Genomic DNA, 17,403 nt, shown 5'->3' with positions numbered 1-17,403 from the left:
GTTCAGGAGGAGCTGCGCATGTGTGTTGTTCATATGGCGGAAGTTGCTTGTGTGCGGAGATAGTTACTCTCCTGATACCGGCTTTATCGAGTGAGCATGGGATGGTGTACCTAAGCTTTTTATCTCTAAAATTGTCTTAATGAGGTAGAGATGGACGTGTGTGTGTGTCACTCACTCGTAACCAGTGCTTTAATTGGAAATATATAGGTGCAGGTACTCTGTTTAAAGGGCCTGTTTGCTCCTGAGAAGTGTCGGTAATCTCACATTATAATGTGCTGCATGCATACAACAAGCATTTACAATGCAACGGTTTCGCCTTTGGAAAAGTTTGAGCTATTGGCATTGTAAATGACAAAATTTGTATTTATGTGTTGGTTTTGAAAACAGATAAATAAATGGCATTGTCCTTTACATTGCCAATAGCTCTAACTTTTCCAAAGGCGAAACCGTTGCATTGTAAATGCTTGTTTCCCCTGTCTCCACTGGCTCCTTCGTGTCTCCTCACCCTTTGTCTGCAGCTCCTTTCTTTTTATGTCACCTTATGGTGCTTTAGAGTGGCCTTTCGGAAGTGTGAGCGCTATAGGGTCGATCACCATTACCAGACTTCAAGATAGGAGAACAGTGACAAAGGGGAAAAATGCTGGGATAAAGTAAGAACCGGCAACAGCAGATACACAGGAAGTGTAAGGTGGTGGAAGGGAGAGACAAGTGGTGGCATCAACATGAGGCAGCTCTGATATTTGTCAGCTTTGGTGTTTGTCAGCAGCGGTGGCCAGCTCCTGAGAAAAACTTTGGGCCTATACACTAATTTTTTCAACATATTAAGTAAAATTCAGTACTATATCTACAGCACAAAATCTTGTGCTCGAGTTTGCCTCCAGTCCCGTTTTTTCTGCCTTTGTGCATAGTCTCGTTTTATTAGGTTACATTCTGTGCACTCCCCTGTTCACCTTTTTTCATTCTTACCTTTTACAAGTCCATGCTGATCAGTTCACAAGGCATAAACCAGTCAATAACAACCAATCGGACACTGGTACTCTGCGATTCAGTGGCAGTGCATTTTATGCAAAGGTAAGTTCCTGCCACTTTCCCTTACATCTCACCTGTATCAATTCAGTATTCAGCTGCATCTACCAATGCTTCAATTAGTTACTGGTAATTGCATTACTCCAGGCACATTTTCAACATAATTACTTAAACCCCTCCCTCCCGTCCTGCTAGAGACAGGCCAACTGTATACTATGCCTAAGGGCCAAAGGTGCTGACCTAGGAGCTGGGGAGCCAGGTTCGAGCCTGCCGTCCGCTATACTGTGATTCTGGGCAAATCACTTAATATCCCCGCGCCTACCAAAAATGAATGTGTTTTTGTGTAACGTAACTGGTGCTCATGTAAACCCCTCCAATACCTTTGTGTCGAGTTTGCGCTATATAAAAACAGCAGGAGAATAAAAAGCTAATAATAGGAGGTCGCAAGGGGGAGGGTCATTTTCTACTTTTGGGAAATAACTGGGTGCGTCCGTGAGGCGCGGCAACCTCACTTTGTCATTAATTAGGGGTGAAAATCATACGAGAAGGTAATGTGGGTACTTATTTCTTTATTTTAGGATGCCTCCTTTTCTAGAACTTTGACGTATTGCATCGCAAGGATAGCGGAGGGGTGAATGCACCTCAGCAAAGATCTGGGTGCGGCAGCCTTTCACCCTTCAGAGAAAGTTAAAAAGCAGAGTTCAGGAATGGCAACGGGAACACTTATAAGTTACAGTGGTAACACCCTGAGGCACATTTTGGACGCATCCAGGAAGCAGAGGTGCCCAGGCAAGGGTGCATTCATGGGTGCTAGAACACCCCAGGGAGAAAAAGGACCCCCCTCTCACAAGGTGCAGATTGGAGCTGTGCTTCCGTAGAGCTGCCTGCACTTTAAACATGCCTATTCACAGTGGAATTCAGTTTACATCGATTTAAGGCTGAAAAGGAATGATTAGTAGTAAAATAAAGAGCCACAATAATGCTGCTGAATTTCCATTTTTGTGCCGCGAAATTTCTATTTTTGTGCCGCTAAATTTGCAAATCTATGCCACAATATCCTGAGGTGTCTGTGGCCCATCAAGTGAAGGGGACCATCTGCAGAGAATGGGTTACAGAGGAGCTGCGCGTGGTCTCTGCTAGCAATGGCAGCATGGGTTTCATAATCAAACACAGAGGTCAAAAGAAGGAGAAAAGAAATTGTTGTTTATTCTCATCCCGGCCCAGTGACATGTAAAGGTTTCTTAAAACAAAATGACCCGCACCAAGGTACATATGTATTTGATATGTAGCAGTGTAGCAATCTATATACTAATAATGTATAATTATCAAGGACCCCCTGATTACAATGGATTTGAGATTCCTAGGTCAGGGAAAAACAAATAATCGATAAATAACAACCTAGGCAATCATAATTAGAGTTCACAATAAACATAAGATTTTAAAAGGAAAAAAGAGCTACCAATGAATTCAAATTTTGATATTTATTTACATATATATTAAAAAGTTAACACAAAATTGTATATACATAAAATCGCAAGAATTATTAGGCCATTTCTATTGTTTTAATGAATTTTTATAATGAGTTTTGAATTATGTATGATATTGATTTACAAATTCTTCTTCATGTATTATGTTTGATTGCCTTGTCATTTATTTTATGTATATACAATTTTGTGTTAACTTTTTAATATATATGTAAATAAATATCAAAATTTGAATTCATTGGTAGCTCTTTTTTCCTTTTAAAATCTTATTGGGGGCATCTTGCACTTACCGGGTGACAGCGCGTGTGGTCCCCAGCCGCCGCAGGCAAACGCGGCCGCTGGGTAGAACTACACTACCCAGGATCCCCTGGGACGCCGACTTCCGTGCTCCCCGGACTTCCGCGCCTGGAGGCGCTTAAATCCCAGCAGCCCCTCCGGTGGAGCGGGGCACTCACCAGACTTTGGGGGCATCTTGCACTTACCGGGTGACAGCGCGTGTGGTCCCCAGCCGCCGCAGGCAAACGCGGCCGCTGGGTAGAACTACACTACCCAGGATCCCCTGGGACGCCGACTTCCGTGCTCCCCGGACTTCCGCGCCTGGAGGCGCTTAAATCCCAGCAGCCCCTCCGGTGGAGCGGGGCACTCACCAGACTTTGGGGGCATCTTGCACTTACCGGGTGACAGCGCGTGTGGTCCCCAGCCGCCGCAGGCAAACGCGGCCGCTGGGTAGAACTACACTACCCAGGATCCCCTGGGACGCCGACTTCCGTGCTCCCCGGACTTCCGCGCCTGGAGGCGCTTAAATCCCAGCAGCCCCTCCGGTGGAGCGGGGCACTCACCAGACTTTGGGGGCATCTTGCACTTACCGGGTGACAGCGCGTGTGGTCCCCAGCCGCCGCAGGCAAACGCGGCCGCTGGGTAGAACTACACTACCCAGGATCCCCTGGGACGCCGACTTCCGTGCTCCCCGGACTTCCGCGCCTGGAGGCGCTTAAATCCCAGCAGCCCCTCCGGTGGAGCAGGGCACTCACCAGACTTTGGGGGCATCTTGCACTTACCGGGTGACAGCGCGTGTGGTCCCCAGCCGCCGCAGGCAAACGCGGCCGCTGGGTAGAACTACACTACCCAGGATCCCCTGGGACGCCGACTTCCGTGCTCCCCGGACTTCCGCGCCTGGAGGCGCTTAAATCCCAGCAGCCCCTCCGGTGGAGCGGGGCACTCACCAGACTTTGGGGGCATCTTGCACTTACCGGGTGACAGCGCGTGTGGTCCCCAGCCGCCGCAGGCAAACGCGGCCGCTGGGTAGAACTACACTACCCAGGATCCCCTGGGACGCCGACTTCCGTGCTCCCCGGACTTCCGCGCCTGGAGGCGCTTAAATCCCAGCAGCCCCTCCCGCGTCGCGGGAGCGCGCGGGGCCGCGCCGGGCTAAGCCCGGGCAAAGGGCGGGCCCTCTGTGGCCCTCAGAGGCACAAAGAGGACGGGACGGGCCACCACTCTTGGTCCTAACATTAGAGGTACAGAGACACCATACAGTTTATTTCTCTATGTTCCATTGTCTAGTGTCGTCGATGGGCCATTCTTAGTCCTCCCATGATGTCTTTTTGGGAAGAGCTCAATGTCGTGTGCGGAACTAACTATGTCCCTGATATATTAACTCCCCCCAGACTGGGCAAAGACATTGATCTCATAAACTGTACCACCCAGATTGTGCCTGCATCCCCTGATTTAATCCAATTCAACAATGAGGAAATTCCATTAAATGTTAATCTAATGTGTCGTAGTTCTCCATCCCTCCCTGCCAATCAAAATGTATTAACGCCACATAAAGCTGGGTCTACGTTAAACAATCCTGTTTCCCCCTCTCAATCGACCCTATTGGCCGATTTTGAGCGATTGTTGAATGCTGCTTTGTTACCCCTGGTCACTAAAATTAAGGAGTTGGGAGACAGGTTGACCAGTGTTGAACTAATAGTAAAAAGGTCTTATCCACCTACTGTAAATTCTGCTGTTTCCCCACGTTCCACGCTCTGCACAAACCCGGACAAGCCTTTTCCTATTGAACTCAGAAAAGCACGATCAATTGACCCTGCCCTGAGTATACCCTTCCCAAGGGGCCATAATAACGCTCCTAACCCCACTAGTGCCCCTTTTAAAGCCCCTAGATATCCTCAGCCAAGAAGGCATAGAATTAATTTACCCCCTGAAGCTGCCCCCTACGTGTCCGTTCTTTCCGGGGTGCCTGAACTTGGTCAGGGAAATCATGAAACAACCGAGGAGCTGCTAAATAAGACCATCTTTTGGCTTCACAACAATAGACCGCTGCCGCCCGCCCTAGATGGCGGAATTTTGAGCGTCAGGAGGGTGGGGTGGTTAGGCAGACTGCCTAAAGACATTTCGGGAGATCTGATATTGATCAGATTTAAACACAGGAACATTGTCCCTTTTTTAAGATTTTCTCAACCAAAACCCGGTGATGCCCTTATTTCTACTTGGGACTTGTTCGATTTTTACCCGGGTCCCAGAGTGATGAACAATAACAATTGGTGAAAGGGGACTCTGGCACCATGTGTTTTACTCAGACATGTAAAATGGAAAAAGATGTCATTTTGTCTTAATGCATCAAGGCCTAATTGATTGCTCCTTTTTTAGTTATCACTCTAAGTTTGGTTTTCCAGATCTTGCTTTTTAATTGGTTACCATTTACTTATTTTATTGAATTGACCAAATTCTCTGTTTTAAATTATTTTTGTAATTGTAATTCTATGTTTGTATGATATTTTATGAAACTCTTCGCTTATATGATATTTCATTGCTGAATATCGAATAAAGCATATTTTGAACCTTTGAACCTATGTAAATAAATATCAAAATTTGAATTCATTGGTAGCTCTTTTTGCCTTTTAAAATCTTATGTTTATTGTGAACTCTAATTATGATTGCCTAGGTTGTTATTTATCGATTAGCAATCTATATACTAATCAGAGAAACAGTCCAATGTTACAAAAAATCATCATTTCCCAAAGGTAAACAATTTTCAAGTCTTGATTGTAGATTTGTTACTTTCTTTATTGATCATCAATTCATTAAAACAATACAGAATTGCCTGTCACCAACGCGTTTCGTCACTCCTGTGACTTCTTCAGGGCTAGAAGCAATTTATATAAAAAGAAAAAAGAAAAATATACAATAAATTACAAATATATACAATGCATAGATAAAAACACTGTTGTTCAGACATTAGTATCTACATGGCCTATTGATGACCAATCATAGCTTTAAACGTATCTTATCTTTGGGAATCACATTTTAACATGTACGTTATGCGCCTGCTTGTCCTTGTAAAATAACACGGATGACACAAGATATTCGAAATATGAGCACTGACGGGAGGAGACACATTTGGAAATAACCTATTGTACATCCTATGCATACACAACTCATTTCTATCTTTTAGTATTTTTTATAGGATCCCAGACAACACCTTTTCATTCCCTATTTCTTCTTCCACTATTGATCTCAAAGCTATTAATTAAACTAAGTATTATTAAGGCTCCATTTAACACACATCATCAATTCAAAAAGCCATATTGTATTCATACCTTAATATACAATATTCTGCACAGTGATCGCATCTATTTTTCATCGAGTATCTGCACTGACGGTATCTTGTCTCTATAAACAAACATTTACATAATTTTGAATAAAACAGCTATCATAACAGTATAACTGATGTAGAATTGACACTTGTTATTATCTTGCCCAGGTGTCATATGACCATCAGTGGTTATTCACAGAACATAATTCGGCTATGATGTTATTAACGCATATTTCATTTATCACAGAATATAGTATGTTCAGTGGCCATATTTATAACATACTGTGCAGAAATTGGAACCTGCTGCAATCCAACACGTTGCCACTCAAGATTGTTTCTAGTAAGCCCAGGGTCATCCATCGGAAGGGCAGAACAATACGTAACATGTTATGTCCAAGCTATATCAGGGAACCAAAAATCAAAACACAAACCTGGCTACCCAATAAGCCATTAGGTTTTCATGTGTGTGGAAACTGCTGCGTGTGTCAATTTGGAATGAATAAATGCACCAGTTTCCAGTACAATAAATCAAAGGATTATCGTATTCTGTCTTTTATCAACTGTACCACAACATTCACAATATATGCTTTGATATGTGCATGTGAAAAAATCTATGTCGGGAGTAGTACTAGATGTCTCAAAACCCGAATACAGGAGCACATGAGAGACATCAAGAAAAAGGATGAACGCTCCTGTTGCCCAACACATAATAGCTATACACCCTGAACAATCAAGAATAACATTCCATGCATTGGATCATGTTAACTGTGGGGTCAGAGGGGGTAACAGGAATGTTCTATTAAGACAAACTGAGGCAAAATGGATCTGTCGCCTTAGAGCTGTAACGTTAGGATTAAATTGTAATAATGAGTTTCATCATTTTCTATAGGTGACTAGTGTGGTATCTGCCGTAGCACTGTATTATTCACCCATACAATCAATAAGTGGCGATTGTACTATGATGAATGAGTACACAATGACTCTGGCAAATAGAACAAGTCATTTGATGTATATGATTATGTGAGAAGTTTGTAGGACGCAAGCTTTTAAGGGGGAATGACAGTAGACACAAGGATATTGACATAGGAAGACATGATGACAATTTTAATTGATACTAAAATCTGTAATAACTCAACCTATTATCAGATGGTTCCGTGTTTGAAAAGAATAACAAGCATTGTATTCTGATCTAATCTGGAGCAAATTATTCCAAAATGACATTGAGAATATGAATTCTTTGACTTGATAGTCAGAATGTACACATGAAATCATCTAAAAAATCGGTTATTTGTATAATGTTGATAGGACTAGTGAGTTTGCGCTTGAATCCATTCTTAGATGTCGCACCAACACATCAACAATACTCTGCTGTTAGGTATAATACTGGGTTAAGATGCTCGGTTACATTCTGAAATCTTAAAATCCACTCATAGAATATCCCCTGAAACATCTGTAACAACATGTGAGGGTACACTTTAGCTTTGACCACTATCCGGTCTTTTGAACACTGCCAAAAAGATAAATATGACACATTATAATGAGATTAAAGTGATGTAATAGACTCCGTAGAACCCATTTCAAGATGGCGCCCGACTCAATTGGTAACACTTGATAGACGTATAATATTATAGTTGGACAACACAATAGATTTTCTAGATACCAATTGTTATTGCTTTTATAGGATAGCGATAGAGGGATTTACCTCGATTTTGGGATATAACTGTTCGTTAAATAATAATGTCAAAAAATAAATATGGCATCCTCTTTGTAAATGATAGCTTAGGAGTGCCAATCTAAAGCTACTGTATATGCTATAAACAAAGTTAGGACATAGAGACGGTTTGATAAAATGACCCCGTGTGATTATCATTATGTCATCCAATACAATGAGCGATGTAGTCCCACTCAAACAACCCTTCCCATAAACTCGCGATCGATGTATAATGTCAACAAATATACATGGTGTCCTCTTTGGGAGGTCATATTTTACGAGTGCCATTTGGCAAGAACAAACGCATGGACATAGACATGACTTAATATAACGCCCTCGTGCAAAAATTATTATTTTTTACAATAAACCGTGTCGAACCGACACTACATTTCCCATAACGCCGTGAGGGGGGAGTCGCATTTGAAACGTCAATCAAATGCGCAGAGTAACAGCACAGGTGTAGCGAGTTGGACTCGGGTAATAAAAAACCGAGGGAAAATGCCAAACCATACACGGACAGGACCGGATTTTGGAGCGAGACTGTTCGACCATGGACGTCTGAGTGAGTACAAAATAGGGGTGTGTAGATATGGGGCTAAGCAAAGGGAAGAGGAGGTTCCATCGGACACACTGGATTTAGGGGTGATGTCAAAGCCGCATGGTGGGTGAGCTTAGGCTATACATGTAGTTTTATGGCCAACGCGAGGCCGAACAGATGTTATTTTTACTAATGTCCCTTCTCCTTTCTTAAATAATTACACATAACGCCACTTGTAACAACTAGATGGGGCATAACTTGGCTGCTCATTGATGAACACATACAACGATTAAGTCCACATTGACTAAGGCGGCAGACTAATGTGCTTGCGTAGGCCATATATGTAGTTTCGCAGTAAACGTGTGGCCAAATAGAGGCGAGTTGTACGAATGCCGCTCCTTTTTAACACCGCCCGTTACGCTGTTTAAACAAGTCGGCATGATGTGACTGCGTATATATGAACACAAGCGGTGATAATGTCTTTATGGACTAAAGCGGACGACTAAAATAAACGCAGAGTCTAATTATTCCGCGCATGCTTAGGCACTAGTGTGGCCAAATATAGGCGACTTTACGAATGCCGCTCTTTTTAAACACCGCCCGTTACGCTGTTTATACAAGTCGGCATAATGGGACTGCGTATATATGAACACAAGACAAGCAGGGTTAATGTCTTCATTGACTAAAGCGGATGACTAAAACAAACGCGGAGTCTAATTATTCCGCGTATGCTTAGGCACTAGTGCAACACACACCACATGGACAGTGGAACCTCTGACACCGTCCAATAGGCCACAAAGGTGTTCATTCAAGAATAATATGTAGTATGATATTTTCGATTGCGTTTGGGGGCACATTACAGCTATGTGGGTACGATGACTTTAAGCTATACAGTGGACCACACGATGGATTTGATCCTTAAATAATTAATTAACTTTGGGACTGTAAAAAAACATATATCTTACATAGTATCTTGATACATCTTTGTAGATGCTCAAGATTGGATGATACCATGGTTAAAAATTAATGGTGTAAGAAGGACATATCCAGGGGGGACTATACCGAAGTCTCATCAAGAATCCAGATAACTTGACAATAGTAAGTGCGAATATTTTATATTTATGTAACAATCCCAACAATGGAATTATCTAGTGAACCACAGAAGAGCAGAGATGAAAATTACGCTATTTTTACATCGAGATCTGAAATAGGATCAGATTGCTCTTATAAAAGCACCATGCATACTTTGTGTCTTTATTGAAATGATGGGGTTAGCTGAAAATAGAGCGTCTACAAATAAATCTATAAGCTTTAAACTTAGGTCTTAGGTAATTGTTCGTAACTACGAATGAGAAAGCAGGAAAGAACACAGATATTCTGATAATATATAATATTCTTACAATATGCGTTGATAATATCATAGCCGAATTATGTTCTGTGATTAACCACTGATGGTCATATGACAGCTGGGCAAGATAATAACGTGTCAATTCTACATCAGTTATACTGTTATGATAGCTGTTGTATTCAAAATTATGTAAATGTTTGTTTATAGAGACAAGATACCGTCAGTGCAGATACTCGATGAAAAATTGATGCGATCACTGTGAAGAATATTGTATATTAAGGTATGAATACAATATGGCTTTTTGAACTGATGATGTGTGTTAAATGGAGCCTTTATAATACTTAGTTTAATAAATAGCTTTGAGGTCAATAGTGGAAAAAGAAATAGGGAATGAAAAGGTGTTGTCGGGGTTCCTATCAAAAAATACTAAAAGATGAGTTGTGTATGCATAGGATGTACAATAGGTTATTTCCAAATGTGTCTCCTCCCGTCAGTGCTCATATTTGGGATATCTTGTGTCATCCGTGCTATTTTACAAGGACAAGCAGGCGCATAACGTCAAATGAGTACATGTTAAAATGTGATTCCCAAAGATAAGATACGTTTAAAGCTATGATTGGTCATCAATAGGCCATGTAGATACTAATGTCTGAACAACAATGTTTTTATCTATGCATTGTATATATTTGTAATTTATTGTATATATATATTTTTTTTATATAAATTGCTTCTAACCTTGAAGAAGTCACAGGAGTGACGAAACGCGTTGGCGACAGGCAATTCTGTTTTGTTTTAATGAATTGATGATCAATAAAGAAAGTAACAAATCTACAATCAAGACTTGAAAATTGTTTATCTTTGGGAAATGATGATTTTTTGTAACATTGGAGTTTATCTGAGTTGTATATAGATTGCTACACTGCTACATATCAAATACATATGTACCTTGGTGCGGGTCATTTTGTTTTATATTTCTAAGTGTTTTTTTTATCACTATTTTGGGGTGTATATGGGTCACATCCCCGTCCCTTTCGCACAAGGATTAGAACAAAGAGAAGTATACAGGCTATACTAATAGTGAAAATCTGTGCTGGTCAAGTATAGCTTTGACCCGTTGTAGTGTATTGTTCTCACATGTAAAGGTTTTCCCTACTTGCTAATGTGTACATTTTAACACATGCAGAGATGTGTTCATTCACAAATATGCAAATTCATTAATTTGCACTTGTAGAGGTTGGAATGACTTTAGATTTCCTTCCATCAATACAGCAATTTGATACTGGCGACGTGTAGAATCACATTTGCACGTATGAATCAAAAACCTGCTCAGTTCACATACCGAGAACATTTGCTACATATTTGCAGATGTGGCTCATAGTGTTACATTTCACGGATTAGCCACATAACACCCCTTCTCAGGAGCCAATGGATCAGATAAATTCAAAATAACTTTGCACCGATTTCCTCTTGTGCAATCCGCTTATTTTCACCTTGTACAGTAACCACTGAAAGGGAGCATGGATCAAAAAGGGTGTCAACAGTTTTCGGCAATCTTCTGCTCAGAACAGTGCTCCAGCTCAGGCAGATGCTCCTTGAGAGCAGGACATGACGCTTCTAGCTTCAAGTTCATGCCCTTCTGTCAGCATCAGCGTCATGCTTGACAGGCCGCTTCCTGCGAATGGGCTTGACAGGAAGTTTTTGTTTTGCGCGTTCAGTACTTTTATGACTGAAAGTTAATCTCAGAGGATATTAGATGAGAGAGGTGCCATTTAACGGTTAATGAATGGCCCGTAATAGGCCGCATCACTTTCTCTTTGTCCAAAGGCCACGCTGGCTTGGACCATATAAAGCCCTGCAGGGGTGCTCGCTCACCACCAAACAGAGTCTCGAGACGCCCTAGCGATGGAGTTCCGCGGAAGCATCCTGGCCGTCTTCCGCTTCTCCCTCCTCATCCTCGGCTTCTCCCTGGTGTGCCTGGGAGCCTTCTACGTGTCCTCCGGCTACTCCTGCAACTGCGGCAGCGAGATGGCGCTGGCCTACGCGCTGCTCCCTCTGGGCTTCGTCCTGCTGCTGGGCGGCATCTTCTGGACCACGTACCACGAGGCGAACCAGAAGAGGTTCTTCCACTCCGTTTTCAGGCAGTTACCGCGCCCACGGGTGGTGCGCATAGAAACAGTGGACAGGTATGTCGCCGCTGCACGCGTGCCTTGTTGCGCGTAAAGTGACTAGCGCTGTAGCGGTATGAGATATTATTGTGTACACTCTGGCGCCTCCTGCTGGTGGCATGTAGAAGTGCATTGCCTTATAAATAAGCCCCCCAAATAGCTTTGGAATTAAATATTGTACGGAGTGCCAGCCGAACATTACAAACCAAGTGCAGTAACGCATAGGAAGGGAAGGCAGAAATGTGCCTATAAAAGTGATGACGTTGTCATTTTAGGGCAGCGATGCTTCTTTGACGATCATTTTAACACACAGTGAAAAAGTCATTAAACATAACTTCTGAAATGACATTACTTTTTGGGATTCTATTGCAGCCATTAGGATATAATTGCAATTATTTTTTTGCACATGCCTTAAAATTTACCTTTTCTGGCCAATATAATATAAAGAGAGTTACTTGGCCATTTGAGCTGGGACAAGAATGCCTATGTCATACTCATGTGGATAGTGAGCAGAGAAAGGTATATACATACATGGGCTGAATGAATAAGTAATGGTAGATGACAAGCCATGCAGCCTCAAAAGAAGGAGAAATATAAGTAAGAACACATTTATTTAGGAGTATATGCCTGGCTGGTTTCAATTGTTATAAAAATGGACGAGTAGAAGCCGGAATTGGCCTAGGCACCCTTTTACGTCACTTTGCAGTGTCATCTGACATTAGGTTAAAGTGCTTATTTTGGGGCCAGCATTACATCTAGCGGTGCGGTAAATGCAAATATAAGCCACACTAAAGTGCACATGTCCATGCAGCTAGAGAAGAGCCCAGTTGAGTGCAGGTGCCTCCTGGAACTGTTTTCTAATGAATTGGGTTCTATTGGTACCTAATAATATAAGGATTCCGTTAGTATGTGTATTTAATCATCAGAGTTTCCTTTAATTCTGTTAGTGGTCATGCATAGTTTAATGTTATAAAGTTGTGTACGGTGCAAAAGTTTTGTCCTACTTAATATCGACACCAGCTATATTATGGTACAAGGATATCGAGGATAGAATATTGAGGCACAGGGTATCGAAAGGTAAGGGCATATAGTGAAGGATAGATTTACTATTCCTAGCTCCACATCTGCATACCTTGAAGATATATGTACCACATAAGTACATACATATATGTATAGTTAGGTATTGTAAAGCTAGACTTACTTGTCAATTTTCTATTTTCGATATTCTGTCTTCGATAATGTGTCCTACCGATATTGTGGTTTCATATTCAGGGGCACGCTGCTGCAAATAAATCCTGTTCAAACATTTCTAACTGGTCAACTGGATTTGTTCTACCGCGATGTTGTGATGAGCTTGTTGGTGTTGTACCTCTGCTCTTATAACACAGAAGTTGTCGGTTTGTTTTCATGAGTGATTAACTCTGTTTACTTTATTCCTTCAGGCCGGACTTCTACCCTCCATCCTATCAAGAGAGCCAGGACCTGGAGAGTCAGCATCGTGACGCACGCAGCGACTACGTCACACAGGAGGACCGGAGTTACAATATTCCTCCGCCATTGTACACCGAGAGCAGCCTGGAGGTCATACAGGAAACAGACGGGAGTTTCGAACTACCACCGTCCTATGAAGCGTCGCTGCAGCAGCAGTCAGGGGTGAACCCAGCTGCAGGCACCGGGCGCTCCGTGGCCCTCTCTGACACTGCCACCCTTCCAGAGAACAGCTGAGAATCCAAGCACTCTCACAGACTTCAGAGCCAGACCTGTACTGACAGGTGCAAGTGATAGCCAGTGGGAAAGTCCTGGAATAAAGTGCCGCGGAAGTGGACGCAGGGTGGGGCGGCTCTCCCACACCCGGAAGCACGTGCCACTTAAGATAAAGAGTTGCAGAAGGCGACGTACGCACTGTTTTATATTTTAACAGGGGCAGTGCCCTTGTGTATCAGAGCTTTCAGTCTCAGATATGAACTTTTGTGGATTCTTGTACATAAACACGTGACTACTTTCTTATGAATACCTAAAGTATTATTGTTATGGAAGCTTGCTGCAAGATCTTTAGAGGCGGAGCAAGCCGTTTACATAAATTAATATTTTACTGTTTTTCAGTGTTTACAAAAACTGTAATTTCTAAGCTCTTAACTTCTGGATGAGACACTTAAGAGAACAAAAAAAGGTTGAAATATATATATGTATATACGATGGGCAATGAGCCAACTGATTTCAGACCACTTGTGTTGGTATGTTATTGGTCATTTTGTAATGCACTATTAGTTTACTTATCCTGCAATGTGCCTTTTTTTAAAAACTAAAGCTGAGCTGGACCCGCATGAATGGATTCTCCTACATTTGTTCACAGAAAAAATGATGCTTTACTTTGTTCCTTTATTAACATTAATTATTACACCACACAGAAGCAGAGAAACCACACATCTCCCGTGTAAAACTCCAGGGGAGGGTGCGAGGCCTCATAGTCACCGGCCATTGGTCATATAAACCAGTGCTTGAAATGGAAAAACAGAAGTGCAGGTACTCTGTACTAAAGTAACTGCTTGTTTCTGAGAGTGCTGGTACTCTCCCATTAAAAGTATTACGTTTTCCTTGAGAAGTGCCGGTACTCTCTCTCTCAAAACAAGAAAGTGCCGGTACTCAGTACCGGCCCATTTTAAGCACTGATATAAACTCATTCTACTGTATTTTTGCATTTAGGCAATGGTAAAGCATTAGGAGTACCCGAGTCAGCAAAATTAAATGTAGGTGTTTGTCACTGCTGAGTCATGGTCGCAGCAGCGGGTTTCCTGTTGGCTTTGCAGCACAGGAGACCACGCCCCCTTTGGCTGTCAGGTCTGCATGCTTTGTTCTCTGGAGTGTGATCAGTGCAGGTGCTGTTCATTCATCAGGTGCCAGATGTGTATCTCCTCAGGACTTGTTTAAGAGTTCATGTGGATTGCTTTATGTGTATGGTCAGTGTTTCTATTGTCTTTTTTCCAATAAAGAAGTTTTCTTTAAAAAAACGCTGTTTGTGTTTGACTTAGCTGTGTGGCATATCAGCATATTGCTAAACTTTCCATAAGGAGAAAAATTGTTGCGCGCTGCATATGCGGCACAGAGTGACAAGGCCAGCGTGTGAAAATGTTTGCATAGCTGAGCATGCGTGCAAGGCTGTGGCGCACTGACTGATGGGAAACGTTGGCAGATACAGCACTGCGCCGACCCAACAGGAGACATATGCAATCACCTCAGGCAAAGGGCATGAAATGAAAGAGGGCTGAAACACACCGAAAAATATTTTCTAATAGGTTTTTGTGGTGAGTGGGCGTAGGTTGAAGGGGAATACCACTTGCCGAGGGTAAAACAACTATGTGCACTGACCCTATGAAGTGGCCATTTATCCCATACTTCTGTTCAACGTCTAAACCAGCTGCAGATCAGGTCCACCACTACTCTCCTCTGGGTTCCATTTAATCGGTACCCAGGATGGCCTCCATTTGCAGAGAAACACATTTTGAGATCTATCTCTTGAATATTAAGGAGGTTAGTCAGATTGTGACCCACTGCGAATAGTAATTTTCAAAAATGACTTAATTGTACATAGGTTGGTTTGGTGAATTATTTATTGGACACATAAATATTGGTTGCAAATTGCGACAGGCATGTCACAAGCAGTAAATAGTACCTCTGGCCCTTAGGCGCTATGGATGCTGAGACTTTAGTTTACTTTCGCATTATAAGGATGGACCCAGTGCTTATTTTGTAAAACAATAACTGCCAGGGCAAAGGTTTTGCACAGTTGTCTGCGGCCAGCGCTATGAATACCACGTCCCATGTGCTGAAGTTTCTGAAAATAGTTTGACTGGTGAAAAGCCACTCTTAGGGCATATGGTCAAGTGACAGCTGTGCTGTATGCCTTAAACCTCCATGAGGCATTCTTATTTAATTTAAAATTAGATGTGCATATGTCCAGATTATTAACACTGCAGTTGTTCAATATCTGCAGTTTGTTCAGTATTACAGAATGTTCCAATGGGAGCATATTTGTGTGAAATTAAGTTTTGCTAATACCCGTGGTCCATAGTCACGTCCCAATGAAGTACGCCAAACACAACAGTTCAAAGGCTGTGGTGTAACAAAATCCCCCATAGCCCCTGAGGTGTGGGGGGTCTGAACTCCATGGGGCCCCTTCCCGCACTGTGCACAGGCAGCAGCTGAGAGCTCCCGACTAGGTCTGGAGCCTGGGGGACCCCCTCTATGTACTTTGCAGGGGGGTCCTTCAAGTTTTGTTACGCCATTGTTCAGAGGCATGGGCAAAAGTGCATGTGCACAGCATTAAAAGTGAGGATCAGCACCAGTGTTTGTATTGGCAACCACAGATGGGCCTCATGCCCAGAAGAAAGATCTGCTGCTCTAGTCAGGCTTCTCTGAATGAGGAGTTCAATCTGGAGAGACCACAGCACCCAAAGCGACGCTTAAACTGTCAGAGCATTGATGTCTGGATGTAGTTCCCTTTTGTAATTGGCAGTCCATGATGCCGCCACGCCTCTTGAGACATGTAGTCCATTGTTTATCTCTGCTACCAAAAGTGCTGCTCCTAGCACAAGCAAGAGTATCGCGATAGTCGATGGTAGTAGTGACCTCTGCCACACAGCCTGAGAGGGCTAAAGGTGTAGTTCTGGCAGGTGCAAGTAAAAAAAAAAGTTATTTGAAGAAAGGGAAACAACTGGATGAGTTGCCAACAGAGGCTCAAAGTAACAGAAATTGACTTGTCTCCTGAAGCTAGGTGCTAATCATATGACCAACATTGCACTTTGTTGGCGACTGGTGGTTAAGAAGCAGAAAGCTTTTGAAGAAAAAGTTGAGTTTCCTACTTTGAAAGGTAAATTAACTGATTTTGAATGTTTTTAAGTAGGGCACTTTATTTTTTATTCATTCGCCAAATAAGTGTTTGTAACATGAACCATTTAAGCTGGTTTGAGAATCAGACTTGCTGTGTGACACTATACGAGGTAGCGATAATACTCCAACAGTATTTTTTGTGAAAATTGACCCAAGGAATAGTCTACAGCAGTGGTTCTTAACCTGTGGTCTGGGGACCCCTGGGGGTCCACGATGCCTCTTTCAGGGAGTCGTCGGATGCTTTACAAAAAGAAATATTAAAATGAATAAATTAAAATTACTAAAGTATATACAAATTAAAAAGTAACATTGAAAATATGAAAACATTTTCTATATTTGATTGTGAATTAAACAAAATATTAGAATATTTGAACATTTGTTTGGTTTATACTTGTTATTGTATTTTTGTTTTTTTCGTTTGAGGTTCAACCATAGAAATTGCTTAGTCCAGAGGGTCTCTGGCTTCCAATAGTGTCTCCTTGGTGGTTCCTGGGTTTCATAAATAATTCACTGGAGGGCCACTTACTATCCCTTCCCCATTCCTTAAAAGTCGTTTTTAATGTTGCAGAATGTTATACATTGTAATGGTTTTAATTAACCGCGCAATAAAGAATTTTTACTCACTTACTCACTGGAGGGCCACAGT

General features: G+C 42.2%; 1 protein-coding gene across 1 annotated transcript; it reads left to right on the top strand.

The window, feature by feature from the left end:
• The first annotated feature begins 11,584 nt into the window (after positions 1-11,584).
• On the top strand, positions 11,585-14,878 carry TMEM252 (transmembrane protein 252). Its single transcript, XM_078677405.1, has 2 exons — positions 11,585-11,888; positions 13,313-14,878. Exons 1-2 carry the CDS (start codon positions 11,608-11,610, stop codon positions 13,593-13,595), a joined length of 564 nt encoding a protein of 187 aa, XP_078533531.1. The 5' UTR covers positions 11,585-11,607; the 3' UTR covers positions 13,596-14,878.
• The last annotated feature ends 2,525 nt before the right edge of the window (positions 14,879-17,403 follow it).

Source organism: Lissotriton helveticus, chromosome 2_1, assembly GCF_964261635.1.
Source record: "Lissotriton helveticus chromosome 2_1, aLisHel1.1, whole genome shotgun sequence".
Lineage (NCBI taxonomy): Eukaryota > Metazoa > Chordata > Amphibia > Caudata > Salamandridae > Lissotriton > Lissotriton helveticus.
The sequence above is the reverse complement of the archived record's forward strand: the minus strand, read 5'-3'. Positions and strand labels throughout refer to the sequence as shown.